The sequence below is a fragment of the Aspergillus alliaceus genome (genome assembly GCF_009176365.1).
Source record: "Aspergillus alliaceus strain CBS 536.65 unplaced genomic scaffold BDW43scaffold_12, whole genome shotgun sequence".
NCBI classification, from domain to species: Eukaryota; Fungi; Ascomycota; class Eurotiomycetes; order Eurotiales; family Aspergillaceae; genus Aspergillus; species Aspergillus alliaceus.
Genome location: NW_022474695.1, coordinates 1 through 26,193, shown reverse-complemented (window position 1 = coordinate 26,193; position 26,193 = coordinate 1). Strand labels below are relative to the sequence as shown.

General features: G+C 48.4%; 9 protein-coding genes across 9 annotated transcripts; 5 read left to right on the top strand and 4 right to left on the bottom strand.

Annotated features, from left to right (window-relative positions):
- Positions 1-258: 258 nt before the first annotated feature.
- Positions 259-3,348, bottom strand: luA (3-isopropylmalate dehydratase LEU1). The gene is made up of 4 exons (XM_032041276.1): positions 2,901-3,348; positions 2,804-2,835; positions 2,641-2,715; positions 259-2,576 (listed from the first exon to the last, which is right to left on the bottom strand). Exons 1-4 carry the CDS (start codon positions 2,998-3,000, stop codon positions 474-476), a joined length of 2,310 nt encoding a protein of 769 aa, XP_031902155.1. The 5' UTR covers positions 3,001-3,348; the 3' UTR covers positions 259-473.
- Positions 3,349-3,475: 127 nt separating this feature from the next.
- BDW43DRAFT_269782 (aldo/keto reductase) lies at positions 3,476-5,257 on the bottom strand. Its single transcript, XM_032041275.1, has one exon. The coding sequence runs from the start codon at positions 4,744-4,746 to the stop codon at positions 3,592-3,594; it is 1,155 nt and encodes a 384-aa protein (XP_031902154.1). The 5' UTR covers positions 4,747-5,257; the 3' UTR covers positions 3,476-3,591.
- Positions 5,258-7,286: 2,029 nt separating this feature from the next.
- Positions 7,287-8,828, bottom strand: BDW43DRAFT_298856 (UDP-N-acetylglucosamine--dolichyl-phosphate N-acetylglucosaminephosphotransferase; the record flags this gene model as incomplete). Its single annotated transcript, XM_032044627.1, has 3 exons — positions 7,287-8,267; positions 8,324-8,504; positions 8,593-8,828. 3 exons carry the CDS (start codon positions 8,826-8,828, stop codon positions 7,287-7,289), a joined length of 1,398 nt encoding a protein of 465 aa, XP_031902153.1.
- A 277-nt stretch (positions 8,829-9,105) lies between these two features.
- Positions 9,106-10,928, top strand: BDW43DRAFT_269779 (putative nuclear pore protein (SEH1)). Its single transcript, XM_032041274.1, has 3 exons — positions 9,106-9,463; positions 9,544-10,381; positions 10,442-10,928. Exons 1-3 carry the CDS (start codon positions 9,278-9,280, stop codon positions 10,543-10,545), a joined length of 1,128 nt encoding a protein of 375 aa, XP_031902152.1. The 5' UTR covers positions 9,106-9,277; the 3' UTR covers positions 10,546-10,928.
- A 241-nt stretch (positions 10,929-11,169) lies between these two features.
- On the top strand, positions 11,170-12,618 carry BDW43DRAFT_309182 (putative proline permease; the record flags this gene model as incomplete). The annotated part of the gene is made up of 1 exon (XM_032046662.1): positions 11,170-12,618. The coding sequence occupies one exon, from the start codon at positions 11,170-11,172 to the stop codon at positions 12,616-12,618; it is 1,449 nt and encodes a 482-aa protein (XP_031902151.1).
- Positions 12,619-15,395: 2,777 nt separating this feature from the next.
- On the top strand, positions 15,396-18,451 carry BDW43DRAFT_29985 (putative PHD finger and SET domain protein). Its single transcript, XM_032044792.1, has one exon. It carries the CDS (start codon positions 15,579-15,581, stop codon positions 18,327-18,329), a length of 2,751 nt encoding a protein of 916 aa, XP_031902150.1. The 5' UTR covers positions 15,396-15,578; the 3' UTR covers positions 18,330-18,451.
- Positions 18,452-18,855: 404 nt separating this feature from the next.
- BDW43DRAFT_29998 (putative MFS monocarboxylate transporter) lies at positions 18,856-20,642 on the top strand. Its single transcript, XM_032044825.1, has 4 exons — positions 18,856-19,130; positions 19,190-19,290; positions 19,363-19,725; positions 19,833-20,642. Exons 1-4 carry the CDS (start codon positions 18,971-18,973, stop codon positions 20,547-20,549), a joined length of 1,341 nt encoding a protein of 446 aa, XP_031902149.1. The 5' UTR covers positions 18,856-18,970; the 3' UTR covers positions 20,550-20,642.
- On the top strand, positions 20,643-22,355 carry BDW43DRAFT_29988 (CDC73 C-terminal domain-containing protein). The gene is made up of 2 exons (XM_032044800.1): positions 20,643-21,416; positions 21,495-22,355. The coding sequence occupies exons 1-2, from the start codon at positions 20,736-20,738 to the stop codon at positions 22,224-22,226; spliced, it is 1,413 nt and encodes a 470-aa protein (XP_031902148.1). The 5' UTR covers positions 20,643-20,735; the 3' UTR covers positions 22,227-22,355.
- Positions 22,356-23,754: 1,399 nt separating this feature from the next.
- On the bottom strand, positions 23,755-26,114 carry flbA (developmental regulator FlbA; the record flags this gene model as incomplete). Its single annotated transcript, XM_032046661.1, has 4 exons — positions 23,755-23,901; positions 23,959-24,146; positions 24,203-25,331; positions 25,425-26,114. The coding sequence occupies 4 exons, from the start codon at positions 26,112-26,114 to the stop codon at positions 23,755-23,757; spliced, it is 2,154 nt and encodes a 717-aa protein (XP_031902147.1).
- Between the last annotated feature and the right edge of the window lie 79 nt (positions 26,115-26,193).

Genomic DNA, 26,193 nt, shown 5'->3' with positions numbered 1-26,193 from the left:
TTAATGGGTTTTTTATTGATGACGAATCGGATGTCGTTACGCTCCTTTTTTATCAAAACATGGATGGTTGAAGATTTGACAGTGATGTTGGTTTTGAGATGTCTTATGTTTCTCATTTTCTTTTCGCTCTTTATGAATTTGATGTTGGGTTGGCTGGGTAATTTTGGTTTTTTGTTTGGTTTTATCCCCTTGGGTATGATTTCGCAGTGTTTTGGTGGTAGAGGATTTATGATAATAATACTGGACAATGGATTGAGATGAACCTATTAAATAGTATATATAGTATTTGTTGTAAAGCTAGGATACTTTAGCTATCTGGCTTTTCAGGTATAAATAATCATTCTAGTCCGAAACCCGAAATTCCTAATATTTGCTCGCCAATTACCAAAAATCGATATTGTATAGTTGCATAAACGTCATGTCGTACCAGAAATGAAAGAGAACGGAAACGCTAGTGACACTGAGACTTTATTTTACCACTCCAAAGGCTCGGTCTTGACGTCTCCCCGGTTAGTCTTGGGGACAGGGGCGGCCTGGACCATGGTAGCGCCACGGTTTCCACGTTTCAGATAACCGCTTCCATCGAGCCAGGGGGTGTCGAGAGTGCGCTTAGTCTCGAAGGTGCGGATCTTATCCTCCATCTGGAGGGTAAGACCAATGTCATCCAGACCGTTGATCAGGCAGTGCTTGCGGAAAGCGTCCACATCGAAGCCGGCGAGCTTGTTGCCCTCAGCATCCTTGATTTCCTGGTTGATTAGGTCAACTTCGACTTCGCGGCCCGCGCTGGCCTCTACGGCGATCTTTTGGAGAGTGGCTTCATCGGAGACCACGACGGGAAGCATGCCGTTCTTGAAGGTGTTGTTGTAGAAGATGTCCGCAAATGAGGGGGCAATGATACACTTGATGCCGAAGTCGAGGAGTGCCCAGGGTGCGTGCTCACGAGAGCTACCGCAGCCGAAGTTGGGGCCGGTGACGACCAGGATCTTGGAGTTGCGGTAGATGCCCTGGTTCAGGACGAACTCAGGGTCCTCCTGGCCGTCCTTGTAGCGCAGCTCGTAGAAAAGAGCGCTACCAAGACCAGTACGCTTGATGGTCTTCAGGAATTGCTTAGGAATGATGGCGTCGGTGTCGACGTTAGAGCGATTCATTGGGGCGGCAACGCCCTTGAGGGTGGTAAACTTGGGGAGGCCAGCGCTCGATCCGCTAGAGGTGTTAGTATGAGGTTCGTTGTCGGCAGGCTGATCCAAAATCCGGTCGAACTCTTCCTCTGTATCGACGTCTTCCGTCTCAGGCTGGACATCAACCCTGGGTTGCACCTTGCCCAAGACGGGGCTGGCAACAACATGTTCGCGGACATCCGCAAGCTTTCCAACGATACCAGCAGCCGCAGCCATGGCAGGGGACATCAGGTGTGTACGTCCCTGAGCACCCTGGCGACCTTCGAAGTTACGGTTCGAAGTACTAGCACAGCGCTCCTTCGGCGAGAGAATATCGGGGTTCATACCCAGACACATAGAGCAACCAGCTTCCCTCCACTCGAAGCCAGCATCAGTGAAGATCTTGTCGAGGCCCTCTGCCTCGGCCTGCTGCTTCACAAGACCCGACCCAGGAACAACCATGGCGCGCTTAACATTGGAGGCGATCTTCTTACCCCTGACGACCTTCGCAGCAGCCCGCAGATCCTCAATACGGGCGTTCGTACAAGATCCGATAAAGACCTTGTCGATCTGGACATCCTTCATGGGAGTACCAGCCTGAAGGCCCATGTACTCCAGTGCGCGCTTGCAAGCAAGTTTGCGGCCCTCGTCCTCAAAGTCATCAGGTCCTGGAACAACCCCAGTGATAGGGACGACATCCTGTGGAGAAGTACCCCAGGAAATAGTCGGGATGATGTCTTTGCCATCGAGTAAGACCGTCTTATCGTAAAAAGCGCCTTCATCGGACGCCAGACTAGACCAGTAGCTGACGGCCTTTTTCCATTCGGCACTGTCGTACTTGGGGGCGAGCGGACGACCCTTGAGATAGTCGAACGTGGTCTGGTCGGGGGCAATCATGCCAGCACGAGCACCAGCCTCGATAGACATATTACACATCGACATACGAGCCTCCATACTCAAGCCGCGAATAACAGAACCGCAGAATTCGATAACAGCACCGGTACCGCCAGCAGTTCCAATAACACCAATGATGTGAAGGACGACATCCTTGCTAGTAACACCGGGGGGGAGCTCTCCATCGACTTGAATACGCATGTTCTTGCTTCTGCGAGTGATGAGGGTCTGGGTGGCGAGGACGTGCTCGACTTCACTTGTACCGATACCGAAAGCGAGGGCACCAAAGGCACCGTGTGTCGAAGTATGGCTGTCACCGCAAACAACGGTTGTTCCGGGAAGTGTAAAACCCTGCTCTGGGCCAATGATATGGACGATGCCCTGGCGTTTATCTCCCATGCCGAAATATGTGAGACCGAAATCTTTTACGTTCTCTTCCAATGTGGTACATTGCAGTCGCGAGTCGTTCTCTTCGATGAATTCGTCCACATTCTTGAAGTTTTTCCGAGAGGATGTTGGGATGTTCTATGGCCACATTAGTTACCCTGTTATAGAGACAAAGACAACTTTCGGGAAATCAACGACATACGTGATCGACAGTGACAAGAGTGCAGTCCGGCCGGCGGACCTTCCGACCAGCATTTTTGAGACCCTCGAAGGCTTGCTATACAGTTGTTAAATCGCTGCGAGCACGTCATACGAAAATAACTATGGATTGTTTGATCCGATTCAGGTGGCACGGCGCTACTTACTGGTGAAGTAACTTCGTGGACAAGGTGCCTGTCTGCAGAACAATGTCAGAATATAAGGCCAGAGAATAAATGAAACAGAATTAATGATAGAACATACCGATATACAGCAAGATAGTTCCATCTTCTTGCTCATTGACAATATGCGCATTAACTACCTTGTCATACAAGGTTCTCGGTTTCTTATCGGCAGAAGGCATGAGGGGCAAATGGTGAGGGATATGAGAGGGAAAAAAATAGGAATAAGCAATCTGGACACAGACCCGAAATTGTCGTGTGTCTTCACTAAGAAGAAGGGGTTTGAATGGAACCAATCTGGGGAAACTGAATAAGTACAGCGATGTCCTGGAGCATTTTAACCTCGATGTGGCCGCGATGTCGCTGCGAGACCCTCGAGGGGCTGCCCCGATCTCGGCTGGTCAGCGGCCAATATCCGGGTGGCAATTGGCTGATTTTGCTGCCCCACTAGAGCTGGAGCTCCGACGCCGGCGCCAGCGCGCTTAGCTGCGGCCAAGATCACAGGTCCTGACAAACATTTGGGAAGTGATTGCTTGAATTTTGAGACAACCGTTACACTGAGTCACTTAAACTCGCATGATATAGCATGGATATTGACGGTCGCCTGATCCGAGGCCCATTATTCTTTGTTTAAAAAAAAAGAAAACCACTTGAGCTCAGAGATGCAACATACTATGTTGTGATAATTACTCTCTTAGTCAACTATATGCTCTGAACTGGGACGATATATACACGTTCAATCAATCAAAACACATCGATCGTAATTATCTCCATCATTGTGGAATGATGGGCTTTGAGGCCGGTACAAAGGCCAGCGGTGCGTTTGCGCCCAGCAATCCACTGGCTCGGCCCGCCACCTTGGGGTCGGGTCCAATGAAGTTGTTCGGGAACCCGACATCCAAAGGTCGAACGCTCTCGAGATATTCAATTTGTTCCGGTGTCAACTTGATCTTCAAGGCTTGGATATTGTCATGCAGATGCTCCACCTTTCTACCACCAACCAATGGGAACACGTTGGGCGTCTTCTGCATGACATAGGCCACAGCAATGGCCGTTACTGACTCAATGCCATGTTCCGAAGCAACCTTAGCCAATGCTTCACTCATCTTCATTTCATCCTCGGTCTGCTGGCCTGTACCAATCATGCTTCGCAGTCCTTCACCTTTTTGCTTCCGCTCCTCGAGTGCCTTCTTGGTCTGGAACTTGCCACCGCCGAGAACATCCCAAGGTGCCAAAGCCATTCCGAAATGCCGTGCCATGGGTATAATCTCCCGTTCGAAGTCGCGGAGCAACACATTCCACCGACCCTGGTAGACACTGAAGGGAGTCTTACCATGAGCTCGAGCGTAGGTATTGGCGGCGCTGACGACCCATGCAGGAGAATCCGAAATTCCTAGGTAGAGCACTTTGCCCTGCTCCACCAGGATGTGAAGGCTGTCCATGATTTCCTCAATTGAGGTCGTGTGATCCCACCAGTGAAGGTACAAGATGTCAATCCAGTCGGTCTGGAGCTTCTGTAACGAGTCGCGCACGCTCAGGTGTAGACTGCGGCGGTGGTTTCCACAGTGGTTTGGTGCTTTCCCCTTTCCAAGTGCATGCGCCTTGTAATCTGTAGTGAACTTGGTCGCAATGACAAGTTGGTCGCGATTCTTGCGGGAAGCCATCCATTCACCCAACCAGGTTTCTGATTGCTCGTTTTGGTAGTTGTTGGCAGTGTCAATGAAGTTGCCGCCGGCTTCAACAAAGGCATCCAGCAGTTTGAATGAAGACTCTTTATCCATGGACCCCATGAACTTGGACCATGAATCTCCAATTGACATAGCGCCCAGCTGGAGCGGCGATACGCGGATCCCCGCGGTCGAAGAGAGGATGCGGTACCGACCCAGCTCAGTGGGTGGTTCTGGTGCAGGTGCAAAGATCTCCGACATGGTGAGCTCGATTATGTATGATACGACGTCCGAAGAATATCAGTTGAACAATGAGTAGTAAGGCACAAGAGTGATACCCCCAGACTTTAGTACTGGCTATGACCCAATTTATATGCTGAAGCTACCTAAGGGTGTTCACTATTTCCGAAGTGGCCAAGACAGCTACTCGCAACCGTGATCTCATCATGGAAACTGATATACCAGTCACTGCTTGAGGATAATTGAAGTTGATCCCCACCATGGTTGAATATGCACCCTGATGACAATGGAGATCGGAATTAACATAATGTCAGCACCGATCGATCGACCCAGAAGAATTCCGAATTGACTCAACGGGTCTTCCTGGAGTTAAGCCGGAGTTAACTTAAATAATCCGCTAGCATAAGCATCCCCGTGAAGATTATCCTCATTCTCTAAGATCCACTTGAGACACAGGTCATGTTCCGCTAATCAAAGAACGTAGCCTGAATTAATCATATCAGTAGAAACATTTCAGATAGGCATTCTGCACTAGTCCCTTCGACCGAGGTTCCACTGCACTACGGAGTCGTTCTGTCGGAACGCAGCTTACAATTGCTGAATATATAATTACTGCTTTCTTATATGGGCGAAAGTATAGATAGTGTAAACTGATAAATTATGAGTTTTATATATAAAAGAATTGAGCTTTGAGTGTCCCTATTGTCTGCCTCTCCGTTCGCCCTTTTCATATAATAATCAGCATATTTTAAAATTCGCAGTAGTTTCTCTTAATATCCTAAGGATATCACTCTTCAATGCCTCTCCTAACCTCCATCTTAGTAGAGAAGAGGACTAAGGTAGTGAATTCAAAGTTAAGTAGCGTTTACGTGAGTTATATAAGACCTAGGACACCAGTTCTTTCAACTGTCTCGTAATGTCTACCTTTGGGTATGATGTCATAGCCAAGGTCACAGAACTACAAAATTATTGTCCATAGAAGTACAAATACAGTTTCTTTTCATTTCTCTCTTCGTCCAAAGAATGATGTATACAAGCAATCAAACAGCAGCTGTAAAGCCGGATGAACAACACTTCTTTGACGGTACAAGGATAACTTGAAGAAAAACCGAGAGCTATCAATCGAAAATAAAGTCCACAAAACTACCAGTATTAAAGGTCTATGAATCGAAAAGTAAGAACTTGAACAAGGTCACCACTATCCATCATAAGGGTCTCGCATCTGACCATCTCATACTGATCGGTCTCATAGCACCGGAGTTGCTCTTCATCCTCAGAGCTGACCTCGTATGCCCATCCACTGACAACAGCCGAGGATGGTCCATCGATTAGAGCTTTATATTTTCCCACTACATTGTGACTTTACCGTCTTTGACGGTGGCCTTATGTAGACCTGGTAGTTCCTGGCGAGAGAGTTCTGTGCGAGAAACTCAGGGTCGGATAGTGTTCCATAGAAGAAGTACAAAACTGGGTACTAGTTTTGAGCAAGAGAGAATAGATGATCGGTATTATGAACTCCATGGCGGGGGAGCGTATGATCAACATCAGAATCAAGGCATGGCGCTATGCTATAATTCGAAAGTTGTTTGTTTGCCATATTGAGTCGGATAAAGGCTGGTGTGAAGTTGGAAAGTGTTGAGAGTATCGCTAGTCTTGTAGTACCTTGATAAGGTAGAAGTGGGCTTCACCAAGTTTCCCTACCCCCATTTTAAGAAGGGCCGGTTCCGGAAGCCCTGCAAGTTCTTGGATTCCGAGGGACTGCATAGTAACCCATCAAGCTTGACTAGATACGTTGTTGTGTTGTCACGTTTCTGTGCCTTAAGTTGGGTAGACGGTTTGTGGTAGATGATCTGCCCATCCTCAACAGCGGCACTGTCCTCCTCCTCAGCCTCGATAGCCAAACTCCCTGGTTCAGCAAGAAGTTCCATTTCACAAATAAGAGGAAGGAACACGATACTCTTTGTTATGCGTCTCTGTTATGCAATTAAGAGACCAGCAGGATAGTGCTAGAAGATGTTAATATTGGCAAAGTGTCGTAATAACTACGTGGGTGATACACGAGTCATCGCATGTAGTTCCGTTATAGTGATAACTTTCTGATATAATTTCATGCCATGGTAATAGAGCATAAAATGGCACGTAATGTTCACTATATGCTGAATATCTTGGTAATTTACAAGACGTCTTAGCGTTTTCAAATCTTGTTAGTGAAAGGGAACTTATACAACCCTTGAAAACCTTTGTATGGGCTTGTCTATATAAAGGGCCTCACCTATTCCCTTAGATAGTCCTAGTTGATTACTAAGCCAGTTAAAATTTAATTGTTTCCAGGTGGCGGGCCAATAGAAAATAATATGTAAGATCAACTGGAAGCTTGTTCTGCGCGTCGGCGTTTCGGTCATGTTAATAGATAAATGACGGTACGTAGTTAGCTAACAGTGGCCCATGATTATATGACCGATTGGTAGAGACCCAAATTAAGCTAAAGAAGAAAAGTAAAAAGGAAACAGTAAGAAAGAAATTCTATTACTATCTCTATATAGTCTAATAAAGTTTCTCAGCTATGGTTGTAGCCCAAAAGTCCGGTTATCTTCTCGAAATACTAACAATGCTAGGCGATGCCGCACGACTAAACCAAGGGTTCCACAAACGATTTGAACAGCGACCATGTTCCATGCCAGCTGGTTCTCTTTCATTGGCCCCATCCATACCAGCCATAGATTAAGAATAGTCAAGTTACTTGACTCCACGATCTGGCCCTGCTCATTCTTGGTAACACGCACCAGTCGCAGCCGATGCAAAACCTCCAAGCAAGTGGCAACCAGAGGAGAAGGCGGCACAGACCACTCCGTTACAGAGGCGTCAAGGAGTCCGGTCACGGCATTGAACTTGGGCAATCTGTGTCGAGGACAAGGGATCAATTTAAAAAGTTGTGGGGTCGAGTACAGAAAATTGAAAATCTGCGGAATAAAAAGCAGCAGCAACGTTTTACTGAAATGACCCAGAATACCAACGACGGCGAATACCATCCCAGCAAAGTAGCAGTAGGTGTCCCCAACGAATACCTTCGAGGGGTACCAGTTGTGCAGCAACAGTGCCAATGATACCCCAACAAATGGAAGAAGGAAGTAAAGGGAGAAGAGATGCGAGTCGGTGGCGGGATGGGGGTATGGCGTGATGGGCGCGAGGTACAACACATCATTTGCTATGAGTAAAGTTGCGATCACGAGAGACTGGGCAACCTCAACGCCGTTGATCCCTGCCAACATGTTGATGGAATTGGGACAGAAAATAGCCACCGCAGCCATATATACGTAATAAAGCCATCCGAGGTCGACGAATGAGCCCAAGTATGGCTGCAAGGGCACCGGAACGACAACCTGTGTGACACCAAAGTCCACAAAGTAAACTATAAGCATTGGGATAGCGCCAAAAGCCGGTATGAGAACTTTGTGTCTCCATCGGATATCAAGAAGATCATCACCTAGTCCAAGGATGACAATACATTGTAGGGAAAGGAGCCCAGAGAGATAGGACGCAAGCTGCAGTTCTCGTCAATAAAGTGATTGCAAGTGAATATGACACGAGATTCACAGACCCTTCCGTGAGGAAATCGGTGGAGCATCCGACCAGTTTCAACGTGATGGACTTCAAGAACGACATCTCGATTGCCTCCGCCCGAAGTAGCTGCCACAATATCCTTGTAAAAGGCAAAAGGAATAAAGAAGATAAGCGCCAGCAGATACACCACAGCGCAAACGGCTCCCATTGTCTCTGGTCTATCACCGGAGGCCGTCAGTTTCGAAGAATCTCATAATTGCGCTTCGTAGTTATTCTACAGCAAACTTCATTTAAGATTGTACGTACATTTCAGGTCTCTTTGGTTTCGCCATATCCCTTCCTTTCAACCCTGCTTTCATGAAGACAGGCCCCAGCCATCTGATCAGACTGTATGCAACTGCAAATACTATGCCACTGAAGGCAATCGATGCCACCAAAGGCGCGCCTCCATCTTGGAAGGTGTTGAGTAGGATGCCAGCACAGGTGCCCACTAGCATCAAGAGACGCCATGTCTCATGACGAGAAAGAGAGCTAGAATTCATTATGAATGACGGAGTTTGAGCATTGCTCCCTGATCTCCTTAGGCCTTCCTCACTATTGAGAGATATCCTGAAAGGCAACAGGAAAGAATTACTTCCAGATCTTGTATAGAGGAGATCCATGAAAGCAACCTGGCTTCAAGGCTATAGAGGATACCATTCTGCCTGACAGATCTGACCGCCTATACGAGGCGGTAGGTCAGAAAGCTGTCAAGATCGTCAACGAAAGTTTCCCCGAAAAGGATAGGATGTCGCGTAGCTTACGTAATGCTCCTATGATCGACCCGCTGCTGCTTCACATGCACAGCTTTTGTCTGGTCCCATACATGGATGGAAGCGTCGTCATTCTTCTGGCACGTACGCAACTAGTCGGCCCTTAATTAAGTGCGTGTATTGCCTCCGTGTGGTGGCTGATGCTAGATTTCTGATTGGTGATACTGAGCCGGGCCGAGATGTCGTCTGGATTTGCCGATTTTGACGCCGGTCATCGTGACTTGATAACTGTCACTAAATTCAATTTCTATGGTAATCGCATTGTGACAGCTTCTTCCGACCATCGTATGAAGGTATGGGATCAGAAAGACGGAGAATGGCAATTAACAGACACCTGGCGTGCTCATGATGCTGAAATCCGTGACGTAAGCAAAACAATCTTCCATCATCCATTTGACCCTGTAGGCTGTACTATCTATAACTGTATACTGACAGTCTTCCCCAGGCAACTTGGAACGGTCCGTTCACCGGTCAGCACATAGGCAGTGTTGGTGAGGACATGAAATGCAAGATATGGCAAGAAGATGTCACTCAACCCCCCAACTCTGGCCGACGCTTCCGGTCCATCTTTCGCATGACCGCACCACACCGACATCCGTTCGTCTCAATTGACTTCCGTAACATTGACCTTGAGACATGGCTCGCTGTCATCACACGAGATGGGTTCCTGTTAGTTATGGAGCCCGTAAGTCCAGATACACTCGCGGATTGGCAAACTCTTGACCAGTTTCGCGTTTGCACTGCACCCCAGAGAGGAGAGGAAACAAGCTTCAAGGTGCAATTCCACCACGACCCTACCGACATCACTCACTCAGTTTTGCCATCTTCGGATCGCAAAAGCCTTTCACTAGTTGTGGCTGCTATGGATAGTGTGAAAGTGTATCGCACTGATGCCAATCGACGCTTCTATCACGCAATCGAGCTGTCGGGCCATGTAGGCCTCGTCAGAGATATCTCATGGGCCAATGGCTCTGTTCGAGGTTATGATTTGATTGCTAGTGGTTGTAAGGATGGCATCATCCGAATTTTCGAGGTTTACACTTCTGCCGCGGATAGTGAGGCCACTAATTCGAACGGTGAGCATTCGCGACCTTCCTCACATTCATCTTCAATCCGTGCAACAACACAATCCGGAATAGGATCTGCCCTTGCTAGTCGCACTCCGGTGTCTATCAACAGCCGCTTAGCAACAGGGAATACTCAATTCAAGCATACTTATAAGGAAGTAGCGTGTATCGACAGCAAGCATCTAGACGTTTGGCAAGTGGGCTTTTCGTACGCTGGTTAGTATTACCTATGTTGAGTTTTCGATACCTATCCAAGTTCTCACTGAACCTGCATAGGGGATTGTCTTATTTCCTCTGGCGACGACGGCACTGTGCGATTCTGGAAGAAATCCCTATCAGGCGAATGGCTGGAATATGCCGAAGCTGATATGGCATGTTGATAATGACATGACTACGTCACGACCTTATATTGACCACTTATGCATGAGGTTCGATTGTCAGAATTACCTCTCTTGCGACTTTCTTCTCCATTCTCTAGATATGCCACGTTTATGAAGCCCACAAGACACTTATCTTGCTTGCTTGCTATGGCATTCCTACAGTTTGGTTGAAGACGCATGGTAGACCCTCTATTTGTTCCTATTTATTGTCCTATTTCCTATTGTTGTGTTTACTAGACAGCGATACCCATACATGTCTGGCTTATAATACTGTGTAGGCGGTTTTGCTCTTCTCCTTTTTCTGTCTCCTTTTTTTGGCCTCTATTAAGTATTAGTTGAATCGACTTTTTTTCACTCTTTTCTTTTCACGTTCTTAATTGCCGCTGCCAGTGACAGCCTTCATTCCTTCCCTGTTAGTCAAATCGACGAGAGAACCACGCGCACGGCCATCTAGGGTACCATCAAGGAAGTGGCAACCTTCAATCCGAATGCAACACATACTCATTACCATAGCTATGTGTATCCTCAAAAAGGGTGTGATCATTTTGCGGTGTGTCAATACTTTCAGGCTCGGCGCATTGTTCACTTACCCAGCCCGTTAAATACCATTTCTATCTTTGCACAATGTCCATAGGACCTACTCTTGGGACTGGGCTGTTTATCGGTTCTGGCCAGGCGCTAGCTACTGGTGGTCCAGCCTCATTGCTTGGATCCTATATATTCATATCCATATTGATATACTGCATATCAACGGCCGTCGCAGAGATCGCGGCCCACTTCCCCTCCAAACATGGCACCATACTCAGTCACACTTATAATTATGCCTCGTCCCACTTAGGCTTCTCCCTTGGGTACCTACGCTGGTATTCTATAGCCACGTTGGTCCCTTTTGAGATCACCAATGCGATGGTCAACCTTGGCCTGTGGGATCCCGGAGCGAGAGTTGCAATACGAATCAGCATTGTCACTGCTGTGATATTCGGCTTCAACATGTTACCAGAAAAGGCGTTCAAAAGGTCGGAGACCGCATTTACGGCTGTGAAACTCATTACAACTGTCGGGCTGATAATCGTTTCGATTTATCTTGCTATTCGGGGCGCCTCTGAGTCTTCTGAACGGGGCTTTCAATACTGGAACGAACCCGGCGCTATGAATGAGTATCTTGTGGACGGCCATTTGGGCCGGCTTTTGGGGTTGCTGCAGTGCATTCTTTACAGCACTATTTCCTTCATCTTCGGTCCTGAACTGATTGTTCAACGAGCAGAACAATTAGATCCTGAGTCGGCCCCAAGTATTTTGAGCGTGACGCGAATTGATTGCATTCATCTTTTCACACTTTATATTCTAAGTTCACTAGCCATTACTGTGGCTAGTCCCTCGGACGAGCCCTTGTTGACAAATCATGGCATCGGTGCTGGATTGTCTCCATACATCGTGGGCATTAGAAGGTCCGGAATTCCTATTCTGCCCACCATTGCAACCGCGCTCATATTTTTGTCATCTGTGGCATCTGGACGCTCGTTTCTTTATATCTCGTCTCGTACCTTGTGCGCCCTAGCTGAGACTGGACATGGTCCTGAGTTGTTCAAGGTACGCAACAGTTACGGTGTGCCATATATCTCTGTGATCATATCGGCGCTGTTCTCGGGGATTGCATATCTATCCTTGGCACTGTCTGCATCAGTCGTCTTTAATCTGCTAATGTATTTTATCACCACATCCGGCTACATTTCATGGCTGTTCTCGTGTGTTATCTACTTTCAGTTCCGCCGGACAACTGCAGCACAAGGGTTTACACCAGCGAACCAGGCTCGTATCCAACCATACGGGTCATATTTTGCTGTTGCAGTCTGTACACTTCTTTCCCTGGCCAACACCTTAACCATAGCAGCGCCGTCGTGGGTAGTTGCAAGGAACTCTATTCCTGCATATATTTCCCTGTCTATGTTTATTATCCATTACTTTGGACACTTGATAGCGTCTACAATTACACGGCGACACCTACAACTCGAGAACAGAGACCAGGAACATGGTGGTATACTTGAAAAGCGCTCTATAGGGCTTCAGAGTTGACAGAGTAAGGGGCGGTGGTAGAAGGACCTTGAATGTATCGTGTTGCCGCGGTCATCTGGAAAGTTTTCACTCTTAGTCCTGGAAAAGTTCCCTATGATTCAACTTAGGTCTAACTTAACGCTCTACCTAATGATGTATCATCATTGCTATTGTTATTGTTGTCCGATTTCCGTAGGCTAGTCGGGATCCGACCCATGGTATACTATTTTGCTCTGTGTGGAGCGTCGGATAAAGAGCGATGGTATGATGGAAATAATATTTATAATAGTGAGAAATCAGAGCGATATTAATTAAAACAAAAATCAAGGATGTATAGTGGGAGGCAATGTATGCCTGAGGTTATGATGGATGGAAAATGTCTCCCCAGGCACCCAGGCACCTCACGGGCCTCTGCTTTGCCACCGACGAAGTTGGCAGCCCTCCTAACATAATTAATTCAGGGCGCTAAAAGGCCACTCTTACTCCCGTCCACTAGACGGAAAACATTTATTTTTTTTTTTCTTTTTTCTTTTCCAGCATGGTTCGGGTTACGATCAATGTTTCCCCTTTGCTCTTTTCATCCTCATCCGCTTCGGGTTGAACCATTTTTTTCTTGACAAAATCCCGTAGTTAGTTCTACCTAATAACTAGGCCTCCGTCCTCCCCTCTGCCTCTCTCTCTCTTTTTCTCTATCCCAGGGTTTCGATGTGCTTTTGGTCTAATGTCCTGATCAGATCATGTTATCCTTTACGCGATCCTGACACATGGTCCAGATGACTTTAACTACCTTTCCTTCGCTCCAGTTCCCCCCCTCTTTCTCACAACGTCCCATACGGCTACTAACCTCCTGATGGTCCGCCATTCATCCAGACAAGAATGACCACCACCCTTTTCCTCTTGTCTTCCTTATCGCAACCACCAAACACCCTTCCTCTGTCTTTCTTCCAACTGCTCTTCCTATTAAATTATTTTCTGAAGAGTTAATACTTAGGCTATTCTCGTATTTCATTATACGAGGACCCTAGCATCATCTCATTACCCAGTTCCGCTCTCCCTCTTCATAGCGGTGACAAGCATCAGATTCTGGACAAATACTACCCTTGGTCTTGCCCTTTTTCATATGATATTATTTTTTCTCTGCTCTTCTTTCGCTCCCCCCCCCCTTTTTTTTTTCTCTATCTTTTTTCTACCGCTCTAACTCGCAGGACTATAGTCGCCGCGCCCCCTGTGTGCCTGTGGCTTTGCTATAAGATTGGGACTACCCACTAAATTTGCCGCAAGTGTTGATCTGGCCTTCTACAGCCTTGAACGGGCGAGCTCCTCTCATGTCTTGCTCATACTTGACTTTTGCTCTTGAGCTAACTGTGTCCTTGCAACTAACCTTTCGTTGTCCACTTTCTCCGAGAGCTCTGGTTCTTTCTATCTTGACGTTACCCTTCCTGGCAAGCAAAACTTACAATGTTCTTTTTTAACCCACAGGCGGGCAAAGATTTTGCCTAATGTCTTCGTGTAAAGGCGAAGCAATGACTTTGTCTTTTCCTCCTTGTGTCTGCTTTACTCTACCTATTACCGAACTTGAAGAACCCTGGGGCTATCGTCGCTACGGACCCAACATATCGACCTTGCTGTGTTGATGATCTTCATACTTGTCACTCTGCGTTCCCCCAACTATGCCCGAAATGGGTCTTGGCAGTTACCTTTCCCTTTTGGGACTAACAGCAACTCCCTGCCGAAAACAGATAGGTGGGGATTGCACCCTTCAATCCCCAGGCAGCACTGTTGGTCAACCTAGCCTGACTTCTCAGGCCGTCCAAGGTCTGGGTTCTCTGCCCTCGACCCAAAGATTGGCGTGGCTTCGTTTCCGGCCGACCTCGAAAGCCACCTTTCCTTTTGTTCTCCTGGACCTTTCCATCGCTCTCCCCCCTCCCTTACGATCTGGCTCGCAATTCGTTCCCCGAACGGACAGATTCTCTCGCGCTCATCCGATCGTTTTCCCAACTTCCCACTAAACCCCCCTCTCTTTTTTTTTTTTTTTTTTTTTTTTATGCTCTTCTTCTATCTATGGATCCCTCCCAAAGCAAGAATATAAAGAAAAATTTAATTCCCTAAGATCAACAGTTGCTTTCCTGCCGAGCGAGAGTGGGTGGGAAAAAAAATTCCACGCTTTTCCTCTTTTACTCTGGGTCTTGGGACGCGCCGCTTGAATGGCCCATCCGTGGCTTTAGCCTCTCTCACGACTCCCTCCCTCTCTTCTTCCCTCCTCTCGTCCTCCCTCTTGTTCTCAACCTCTGCTCTCCTTCATTGGTCTTTCCCTTGTCTATCCTACACTTTCATCTTCCTTACTTCTTCTACTGTTTCTACGTTCTCATCTCTCGCTTACTTCTTTTCCCTTCTCGTCTCCCTTGACTTTATCCTTCTTAGGGTGGAATCTCCTCGTTTCAACCTTACAGCTTTTTCGTCTCACCTCGCCTCACCGTCGCCATCGGTCTTTCTCCATGCGATTCGTGGCCCGTCCGCCTCTTTACGTCCATCGGTTTCCGATTCTCGATACCTTTCTTCTTGCTCACGGTCGCACGCGCCACCGAGGCAGACGATTTTGCTAAGACTTCGATCATCGTTCACCCCTTTTACTTCTCTTGATTCGATTTTTCTTCAACGAACGACGTGTTTTGTCAGCCACCAACCGACTGTGCCAGTCTAGATACCCACTTCTGTACCTGGACTCGCCTGAATTATCTCCCATCAACTTGTACTGCAACGTTCCTTAGTCTTGTTCTTTTAGAGTGGCCATTTCGTGCGTGGATCTTTAGTGTCTCGGACGTATCACCGCCTAATATAACGAGCTGTATAAGGAGGCGATCGTCGATTGGAAACAAGTGACATGCGTGCTTTCCTTTGACGGATTATCCGCAAACCTTCCTTCCAACTGAAACCAACTGCGCGCTCATCGTTCACCCTGAGAGGAGGTATCCTGTCAGATTATGACAGATACCTCCCCTGTCGTCATCACGCATCCAGCCACGGAGCCTTACCCGGTCACCGTCCCTTTGAACTCGCCTGCCGTCAACGGCGCCGTTTCCGACTCCGCCGTCCCCGAAGAGGAGCCGTATACCATCAAATGCATCTGTGCATTCGAAGATGACGATGGGAACACGGTCTTCTGCGAAGGGTGTGAGACGTGGCAACATATTGAGTGCTACTATCATGGTCGGGACGTACCAGAGGTCCACAATTGCGTCGATTGTGAACCCCGACCTTTGGATGGTAGACGTGCCACCGAGCGGCAGAGACGTCTCAGGGAACAGAGCGATGGCGGTGACCGGAAAGCAAAACGTTCAGGCACAAAGGGTCAGAAGAAGAAGACTCGAGATGGTGAACAAGTAAACGGAATTCACAATCGATCAGAGTCAAACGCTCGTGACCAGCCCCCAGCAAAGAAGGCCAAAACAAACCATCGAGCTTCTGGGTCCATCAGCTCCTTGTCAGGTATGCCGTCTCTTCCTCCAGATTCGCGTAAACGCACTGCAACATCGTTGAGCCCCACAAAGCCATCGGGCCCTTTTATACCTCTGTATTCGAACGAATTTCTGCATCTATATGACCACGACAGCCATCATGTCAATACCGATAGTAACCTTTTTGTCAATCTTCAACTTGCCGGGCATTTGGCAACGTGGGTCAACGAACCAGGCGCACTTGCCCGCGCCTCAAACGGACGTTCTGCGCAGGATGTTTTCACCTGGTCGGGCGCAGCACTTGATCGGGGCCACTGGCCCTCTCTTACAACTGAGACCATCACAGATACTAGCATCGATGTTGATGGAATTCACCCATCCTGGAAGATTCTTAAGACACGGGATCCAGTCGGAAAGGACGCAATCGTAGGAGAGATCACTGGCAAAATTGGGCCCCTTCGAGAATACTCCAATGATATCAGTAATCGGTGGCAGGAACTTCGACATCCAGAGCCTTTCGTTTTCTTCCACCCTCAACTGCCGCTCTACATCGATAGTCGCCATGAGGGGAACATACTCCGCTATGTACGACGGTCCTGCCGTCCTAACGTCACCATCAGAACTTTCATCACGAATGAAGTGGAGTATCATTTCTGCTTTGTTGCTAAAGAAGACATAGCGGCGGATTCAGAGATCACCGCTATGTGGTACCTAGACCCTCAACTATTCGACTCGACCAATGGTATCGTCAAGCAGGAGTTTGGTGACAACGCACAGGATGTAGCGGCCATGTGCATCAGCAATGTACTATCCCACTTTGGCGGCTGTGCTTGCGTCCCGCCACCGAACTGTCTGCTGGCTAATGTGGATCGCCGTAGACATCCAAAAGCATCTGATGCCAGTTCCAAGCAAGTGAGTTTGAAGCGGAAGAAAACCAAGAGCAAATCGAACATCTCCCCACCAGCATCCAACAGCCGTGCTGGCAGTGAGGCCACCAAAAACCTGGAAGAGGACGATCAAGCGGACACCCGTTCTACATCGGGTTCTACCCGAGGTCAGACCCGTAGCCGCGATCTGACACCTACATTACAAACCCCTACTGAAGGACCCGTATATGGAGAATCCGAGCTCTCGGCCCGAGATAAACGGAAGATTGCCGCAGTAGAAAAGAAATTCCAGCAATTGGAACATGATCAGCAAGCTTCCCACCGAAGAAAGAAGCGAGCCAGCGGACAGTCCACACAAACGACACCAGTGATCGGAAGTAGTTCAGCGCAAGCCGGCTATTTCACACACCTAAGCGGCCGTGATCGCCAGTCACACTCGCCTTCATCGGCTACCTCCCCGGCATCTTTACCTGGGGTACGTCATGGTTCTCCACGGAAAGTATCAGATTCTGGGAGTCCCTCGCTGCGGTCTCAACTCGGGCGTCAGCGGTATGTGGATTCAGCGACTCAGACGGAACCTGATATTAGTGATAGCCCCTCGTCTAATCCACCATCTCGTCGACCCAATTTTGTCCCATTCACCCAGCGGCTGCTGAAGCGATGTTATGCGGACCGTATTCGACTAGAACAAATCAGTCAGCAGCTTCCTGTGTCGCCTTGTTCGCAGTCGAACTTTGTCGCACACCTAATTTCTCCCGCGTCAAGTCCGCGCGCAGGACCACCCACAGTAACAACACCGAGCGTCTCGTGTGACCGGGATGACGTGGAAATGAAAGAGTCGGTTTCTCCAATGGGTACATCACCTGGTTGGCAACAAGAGTCCTCGCCGCTGTCAGGGCGAGGCTCTATCAAACCATCACTACCGCCACCGTGGCCATCCACGGCTGCTCATAACACTCGAATACCGGGCAGCAAAGTAAACAATTATCGTGTCGACCTTCGTGTTCCACTGCCTCCTTCCAACAGTCCGGGATCGGCCGCTCCGGCTGTAAATTCATCCCCATCTACCTCCGACGCGACCGTCCCAGGGTCTAGCTTGACTGCACCTAGTCCGGTGAAGAAGAAGCTTAGCTTAGGAGATTATCTCATACGGAGAGGAACCCTCACTACTCCCACATCCGAAAAACCTCCGGCTCAGACTACTTCGATGCCCCCGCCGAAGTCTCCCACAGAACAACCCCATGTGAGTCGCGAGTTGCCTGCGGCTGGTGACCACCATGCTGCACAAGACAAGATCGAGGGAGAAGGCGGGAGTATCAAGACCTCAGATGGTCCAATGAAAGATGTCCCTGGGTCAACTCAGGCTTCCCAACTATCATCGCTTACTTGAACTGTCCGCTTACCCCCTCATCCAAACTGCCACATAAGGGTGGTGGCGTTATGCACTGTGGGCAGCGTGTTATTCTTATATGTTACTTGAGTTTGTAAAAGATGGGATTTGGCGTTTAGCCGTGGATGTGTTTCCTTTTGGAGTTATCTTTTTTCTTTCGTGAATTGTGAAGGCGTATCAGGCGTGTGGATGGAAAGGTTGGAGTACATGGGAAATACTCTGGGATATGAATAGGCAAAGGGTATGTATGGTTTCAAGGTCGACGACCACTGGTCACTTATGTGCAGCATCTGCTTCACGATTGTCTGTATTAGCTGTGTTCACTGTGTTCACTGTGTTTTTATACCTATTTTCTCTCGTATTATTTATTATAGCACGCCCTGTTTTGTTGTCAGGGATGCGCGGTCTTAATGGAACCGAGCCGATCAAATGACGAGCCAGAAAAAAAATTAAACAATACCACGTTTTGATCTTCACTTCTCCTGTATGGATTGCCTGTAGAAAGCCATATCAGGAGTTGATACTCGAAGGAGTGGGGAAAGGATCCTTTGCGGGGTAAGTCCAAGTCGCATTCTGTATAAATACTCGGTCATTGAAATCCTACTACTGCTTCCTTTATCAACAACAGTCACTTGAACCAAATGGAGTCGCGACCAACTCCTCGAGTACGTCCTCCACGGGAAGGCAGTCATCATGTCTCCAGCTTTGAACTTGAACGGCCATCCTTACCCCCAACAGATGGAGGAAGAGACGCTTGGTTGATACTAGCCTCATGCTGTCTAATACAGTTGCCAGTCTGGGGTACAGCCACTTCCCCCGCTGAGAAGATTCTGACTCGCAGGTTGACACCCACCCACTAGGTTTTTCCCTTGTCTATGGGATCTTTCAGGAGTACTATACCTCCCACAATGTCCTTCAAGGAAGTAAAGGGGATTTAGCAGTAGTGGGAACAACTTCTACTGTAACATCTCCCGATTCAAATATGGGTTTAGCGTGGTGAGAATGTACACTGACAATGAATTCCGCTGTCCAGGGAATCCTCTATCTTCTCTCCCCGGTGACTTTTACGCTTCTCACTCGTTATCCCTACTTACAGAAGTATTGTGCTTCTGTTGGTCTCATACTCAGTGTCTCTGGGTCTCTGCTTTCCTCTTTTTCGGTAAAAGTCTGGCACTTGATTGTCACTCAGGGTGTTCTATGTGCCGTTGGAAATGGTCTGGTCTTCAGCCCGACAACCCTCTACCTTGATCAATGGTTTGTTCGTCGTAAAGGTCTTGCGTATGGGATTATGTGGGCTGCCAAAAGCATCTGCGGTGTGGTGCTTCCCTTTGTGGCCAGCGCCTGTCTTGAACGGTTCGGAGCCAGTACTACCTTGAGAGCTTGGACGATCACTACGGTCAGTGCTCTCTCACAAGACTTGTCAACACCCACCTCGAGTGAAATTTAAATATACTCGTCCTACTAGATAGCATTATCTGCACCGGTATAGCTGACTGTTCCCAGCTCCTCTCCACTCTGGCAGCTTTGCCATTTGTAAAGCCTCGGACCCCGCCCTCGCCCTCGACTTCCGCTCAACGTTTAGATTTAACATTCTTAAAGCTAGTCACTTTCTGGATGCTACAACTAGGGAATGTTATCCAGAGCTTTGGCTACTTTTTGCCTACGACCTATTTGCCATCCTACTCGACCACCGTGGCGGGTTTATCCAACACTACAGGCACGCTTTTAGTGGCTCTCTTCAATGCGACTTCCGTGGTGGGTGGAATTGTTTTGGGCGCACTTTGTGATCGCTTTGCCGTTACCAACATCATACTTCTCTCATCCGTAGGTTCGGCGCTCTCAGTCTTACTGTTCTGGGGGCTTTCAACGTCGGCCTCGTTATCTTATCCAGAAGCTGCGATTGGCCTTCTCACCACTTTCTCCATAACATACGGTTTCTTTGCTGGTGGGTTCAGTTCCACTTGGTCGGGTGTATTGACACAGATCAAGCAGGAGATGCCAACCTTAGAGACTGGGTTGGTGTTTGGATTATTGGCAGGGGGCAGAGGCGTGGGGAATGTAATTAGTGGACCGTTGAGTACTGCTTTAATGGAGAAAGGATCACTTGGCGGGAGTGGCACTGGGTATAGCACGGAATATGGGGCGTTGATCTTGTTCACTGGCATTACTGCCATTCTTGGGGCGTGGAGTTGGATATGGCGTTACCTGAGTGTCTGTTAGATGAGTGAAACATACAAGTGAGTCACGTGCACTCTCCATTTCTTGCGGACTGGTGGTCCATCACCACTCCCGAACTTCGGCAAGCTCAACAAACACCTTTTTCCTCATTCAGGCTCGACTCCCTCTCATAAAAGGATCGCTTGGAGTGGTGGTAGTAGTCGTGTGCCTGTTAAATCAGCCATCATCATGGCAAGCGATCCAACCCTCCAAGATCCCCTTCTTGCTCTTCGCCGCGCCATTGCCGCGGGTAGTCTTCCCACGCCGACGACCTCCTCCGACCCCTCAGACCAGAATGCCACCGACGACTTAGCTAGAGCCACATACCTTTTCTTTCAGAATCCCTCGCCACAGACTATCCCGCTGAATACATCGACACGTTTCTTCTCGACCGCTTCCGACTCCGCTGTCGACCTGCGGAGTATCTTCTTCGCTTGGCAGAAGAAAGATGTCGCGATTCCTGACTACATCGCCTCCGCGCAGGAATTGAATGAATCGCTAAAGCAGAAGGAGCGTAAGGAAGGAGAAGAGGAAGAGAAAGTGCAAAACCTGGTTTTCGTCGAGCGCTTAGACCTCATCACCTGGCTCGAAGGCGCCTCGGATGAAAGCGAATATATTAAACCCTTAGAGGGTGCTGCTGCTGCTGCCGCCTCCGCGGCAGATCAAGCTCAAGCCTCAGCCAACATTGCTTCTGGTGCTGCTGGAGGTGTTTCCGCAATTCCAAGCGGTGCACCTGGTGCCGCCGTGCCCGCTGGCGGGGCTCAGCAAGGAAAGGCTACGAAGGTCGTTGATCCCAGGTTACAGGAAATCTACAACGGCGAGCGCAAGACGGGTGATCGGAATAGCGTTTTACGGGGAATCAAACCAACGGTAAGTTGAGCCTGGGCATGCAGGGGTGCCTCCGTAACTCTAGTCACCCAACCAGTCACTAATGGCATTTTCGTACAGGACTTCTCTCATGTTCGCAAAACAGCGGAAGCGTTCCTTGGTCGTAACCGCTCACGAACAGGCCAATACCCCCCGGGCGCAAAGCCTGGAAGCAAGCCGCAGTCTATAGTACCGGCGCCATCTGCCGGTCTTCCCCAGCCCCGTAAAGGCAGCTCCAAAACGCAGGATCCGATCATTCTACTTTCACCATCAGCATCGTCTCTCATCCGCATGTCAAATGTACGGTCGTTCCTTCAAGACGGTGTCTTTGTGCCTCCCGACCACCCCACCCTCTCCATGCCCAGTTCCAACATTTTGTACATCAACCGCCCGTTGCGCATACTTTCTGATTCATCCAATCCAACATCCCGAGCTATCGGCTCTCAGGGTACAACCAGAAAACCAACCCGGTTCATCCTTGTCGACAGCACAGCCAATTTCAGACCAGACTACTGGAACAGACTCGTTGCTGTCTTCACCACCGGCCAAACCTGGCAGTTCAAGTCCTACAAGTGGTCCTCTCCTCCAGAACTATTTAAGCATGCTTCCGGCATCCACGTCGGCTGGCGTGGCGAAGAGGTTCCGCGCGAAGTCCGCGGATGGGGCCGTGGAGTCCAAAGCTTTTCCGTCGAGCGATGGGATGAAAAAGGCGGCGTCCATGGCGCAGGCCGGTGGCGAGATCGGGAGGTAGTTGAGGGCATTTGGACTGCGATCGAAGAGGGTATGAAGCTAAGAGGCTGGGGATCCAAATAATCTCCTTTTCTCAACCCAATGTTCACTTCATGAACAAATTCCCGCCGCGTTCACACGTCTTTGCGTTTCCATCGCCTTCATCCCAATTTCATCTCCGATGGCTCGCTCAAGGCTGGATTGACCCAATTACATGCCGTAAACTCTCGATATTATCGGTCGCCACTATTAGGATACGGAGTACTTCACAAGGGCACCAGAAACGGTATCACGGTCATGCCTTCCTCTCAACCCTTTGATGGGTCGAAGCACCCTTTCTTTCTACGTCAAATCTTTCAGTTGGTCCGTCCTGTTTCCATAGAATCCTATTTTGTTACTGGGCCTGTCTCCTTTTTGGTAAAACGATCGATGAGCTAGTTGTGTGGTCACTCCCAAACTTTTCTTTTTTATATTACGTTCGAACTTGTGGATGAATGGAGGCGTGCCAGGAGTTTCTACTAAAGCTTTGTTATTTACCATCATGATACTAAATACCATGCGCGGATGATCTTGTCCCGCTAATAAATCTTAACTTGATACCACTTGTATTCTTATTTGGTTGGCGCTTTTCTACATTCATAGGTGGCTTTGTTTAGCACGTGGTCGCCATGTGGTTTTTAGGGCCACCATGTGTACAAAAACTACACTTCACGTGATATAAGTGAAATCATTAGAGTATTGGCATGTATTGTTTATCTGTTTATTAGTTTTTTTATTTGATTCTTTTTTTCCTTTCTCTGCATAACTTGAGTGATGAGCCATATAACTCTGACATAAAGTGTAGGAATGACAAATGAGAAGCCATATTCGCTGAATCCTTGAAAATGCAATCAATACGCAGAACAATGCTGAATGCCGAAGGTATGACAGCATATACATCAACTCTTGAACAAGCATTATGCACGTCGAGGGAGGAAAGAAAGAGAGATACTAGACAATATAGTAGGAGTGTAAGAAAAAGAAGAGAAAAAGGTAACAGATCTCTAAGGCCACGCGTGTATGCCAAAAACCAAACAAACAGGGTAGAAGAAAAACATAAAGAAACGCCTCTCTAATGCTGGTAAACTTTCGTGTTTCAGCCTCCACCGATATCTCCACACATGGAATCACGAGTCAAAAGAAAAGAACATGGAAAATCGAGTAGATATAAATATGGGGAAGACCATCAACGCGGGTCATCTCTATCACATGATCCATCGAGATCGTAACATCTTTCATGGGTCGTGATAACTTTGATTACAAAAGAAAATCATGCCAACGTAGAACGGCTCGAAGTTGTGTATCGGGTTCTGGTGAATAGAGGATAAAGGCAGTAACCAGATAAGTGTTTGTGTCGGCGTAATGGACGAGCGAAGAAACTGCCGCGGCGACGTTCTGAGTTTTGATGTTGTCGGAGTGTCGTGAACCGGAGTCATACGTACGATCGAACTCTTCGGCTGTGGAACGCCAGGTTCGGCCCTTCCCCTGCGTTCTGTACCACCACAGGGAAAAGTATTTTCGGCTCAAAATCATGATTGTAAATCAACCGCAGGTACACGGTTTAAGTCTGATGTCATGACCGAGCCGAGCGACTCATCGAGCGTTCCGGAACTTGAGCTGGGGTAGGCGAATAAGACCTCGTAACCCCGATCAAGTCTACGTCGTGCTCCTGGAGAACATGAGCGTACTTAGGGTCGCGCAAAAACTTCGGGACAGAATCCTATGATAGGTTAGAGATCAAAACGCAGAACTTTCCAGGTGTCGGGAGGTAACTCACACTTGACATCAGTTTGAAAACAGAAGTCTGCGCCATCTCGAATAAGTGCACGACTTCCTGAAGACTCTTGAACATTGATTCGTCATCGCCTACAGCCTTGGTCATGCGACTGGCCAAACTGTTGCGCAATGCGTGGTCAATGTTAAGCTCACAAGGAGATCCGGGGGCCAAGAAGGCATTATAAAGACCTTGGGAAACGTCAGTAATGGTTGCACTGAAAATGAGATGAAAAACGAAAGCTTACCATATGCTGCAGCCAGAGTCTCACGAACAGAATCAGGCTTCTTGAACGTGCCCACCTTCTCCGCCTTGTGATAAGTTGCAGTAAACTCTGACACATCCAGGTAGAAGGACAAGTTCTCTTCACACAGAGAATAGCGGAGGAATTCACGGAAGAGAAGTCGCAGAGCAGGATCATGGAGAATGTGATTCAATCGGGCATTGTTCGAATCCTTTGGAATACCGCGGCTATCGTAGGCCGTAGTGTCACGAGACTTGTCCCGTGCTATCCATCCACAAACCCGTTGGCCTCGTTCCGTGATTCCATAGATTGCGTTCTTGGATGGCTGGAATCCAACTATCGAGTTGTCCGGCAGAGGTATCATCTTATCTTCCTGTAACATTGTGATCAATCCATATTTGACAAACAGTTCGGCAATGAGAACAGTTTCCCGGCGTTCAATAGTAGTCGAACAATCCATCAACCAATCCACCGCGACCTTTCCAGTAAATGTGTTGGCAACAATCTTTTCGTTGATTTTACGCTCCTTGGCCATCTTAACCCCAACTAGACCATTCGAATAATCGCTCAGCGAATCCGAGTCCGAGGTGGAAATACTGCTTTTGACATTCGGCCCATCCTGGCCAGCAAACCGGCGAAATATAACTTCGATAGTGGCTCGGTCATGCGATAACTTATCGGTTTCAGAATCGCGCTCCAGATTGACAAGCTGCATTGTATTGCGAGGAGATTCCAACACATCGATCACATGGCGTGCAGTAATCCCATTTCTCTGACAAAACCTTTGCAAAATATTGATTCCTTTGGGAGTAAGTTGATATAAAGCACCCTTCAGCGGGAAAAATTGGGAAGCTTTGCCGTCAACAGATTCGATGAACCGAGCGTCAACAAACCGTTGACATACTGAGCGAGCCATTTCCTTAGCCATGGAGAAAGTAGTTGTCGTTGTGGTCGTAACGATCCGAGACGGATCCTTAGGGTCTGGCATGCGGTTCGACTGGGAAAACTTAAGGGACCCAAGATTGTTGATTGCTTCTTCAGATGTGAACGAGTGGTCATATCTCGTAAATCGTACGCGATGCGAATCTAGCTTTAGGCTGACCATCAGGGTGGAGAACAAATCCATAAAATCCTGCAAAGTCAGTACCGTTGATAATACTCCATATTCAGGCGCTTTGGCCTATTCGGCAAAAAAAAAACAACGCCGTATTTTGAGGGACCCTACCTTTGTAAAAGGACGATCATCTTCGGTCATACGCAATAGCCTCGACGATGTTTGATGCATTTTTGACGGGATTATAGCTTGCGTCTGTTGTCCTACCAAAGATGGAACGTGTTGAAGGGTCTGGCGGCGCCTTTCGACTTGTTCGGCCACAGCCGGGGAAAACGGGTTGGCGGAGGACTCAATAGGCGCGTTGCTCAATTGCTCGCTGCTAGTACTGCTGTCGGATAATGGCGGAGTCAACGGCGAAACTCCTGAAGCTTCACTGACGCTGACTTGGGAAGGCTTGCGCGAATGCTTCGACAAGCTTCCGGACGAGGCTGAAGAGCGTAGGGTAGCGTTTGCAGTACCTCCAATGGCCGAAAGGTTGGCAAGAGCGTTCGAAGTCTTCTCACGAGCTAGAGCAGCGAAAGAACGGCGATTGCGTCGCGAGATCGAACCAATTACGGAGCCAGTGAAACTGGTAGTGCTCGTGAAGGTAGCAGTTCTGGTCGTGGGGGGTGCGACAGCCGCGGGGGTAGCGGAGTTGAGAGGACAAGAGGGAGTAGAAGAAGAGAAGTCGTCCGGGGAGGTAGAGACCGGCACAGGTACAGTAGAGAGAGAAGATTGGGTAGGAAGACGGTGGTGAGAATGACGAAGATGTGAAGAGGGAGGAGATCCTTGGTCGAGGGGAATGGAAGATATGGTTGGCATTGAATAGTGCGAACCAGATAAGTGGGAGCAAGAGGGGGGAGGGTTTGTATGTAAGTATGTATGTATGTAAAGAAAAAAA

Bases quoted from the DNA above. Each gene is read 5' to 3' on its own strand.
- luA (XM_032041276.1), bottom strand. From the start codon at position 3,000: ATGCCTTCTGCCGATAAGAAACCGAGAACCTTGTATGACAAGGTAGTT. The intron at 2,716-2,803 runs GTAAGTAGCGCC...ACAACTGTATAG, and splicing joins TCCACGAAGTTACTTCACCA to CAAGCCTTCGAGGGTCTCAA. The intron at 2,577-2,640 runs GTATGTCGTTGA...ATGTGGCCATAG, and splicing joins CTCTTGTCACTGTCGATCAC to AACATCCCAACATCCTCTCG.
- BDW43DRAFT_269782 (XM_032041275.1), bottom strand. From the start codon at position 4,746: ATGTCGGAGATCTTTGCACCTGCACCAGAACCACCCACTGAGCTGGGT.
- BDW43DRAFT_269779 (XM_032041274.1), top strand. From the start codon at position 9,278: ATGTCGTCTGGATTTGCCGATTTTGACGCCGGTCATCGTGACTTGATA. The intron at 9,464-9,543 runs GTAAGCAAAACA...AGTCTTCCCCAG, and splicing joins ATGATGCTGAAATCCGTGAC to GCAACTTGGAACGGTCCGTT. The intron at 10,382-10,441 runs GTTAGTATTACC...GAACCTGCATAG, and splicing joins AGTGGGCTTTTCGTACGCTG to GGGATTGTCTTATTTCCTCT.
- BDW43DRAFT_29985 (XM_032044792.1), top strand. From the start codon at position 15,579: ATGACAGATACCTCCCCTGTCGTCATCACGCATCCAGCCACGGAGCCT.
- BDW43DRAFT_29998 (XM_032044825.1), top strand. From the start codon at position 18,971: ATGGAGTCGCGACCAACTCCTCGAGTACGTCCTCCACGGGAAGGCAGT. The intron at 19,291-19,362 runs GTAACATCTCCC...TCCGCTGTCCAG, and splicing joins TAGTGGGAACAACTTCTACT to GGAATCCTCTATCTTCTCTC. The intron at 19,726-19,832 runs GTCAGTGCTCTC...GACTGTTCCCAG, and splicing joins GAGCTTGGACGATCACTACG to CTCCTCTCCACTCTGGCAGC.
- BDW43DRAFT_29988 (XM_032044800.1), top strand. From the start codon at position 20,736: ATGGCAAGCGATCCAACCCTCCAAGATCCCCTTCTTGCTCTTCGCCGC. The intron at 21,417-21,494 runs GTAAGTTGAGCC...ATTTTCGTACAG, and splicing joins TACGGGGAATCAAACCAACG to GACTTCTCTCATGTTCGCAA.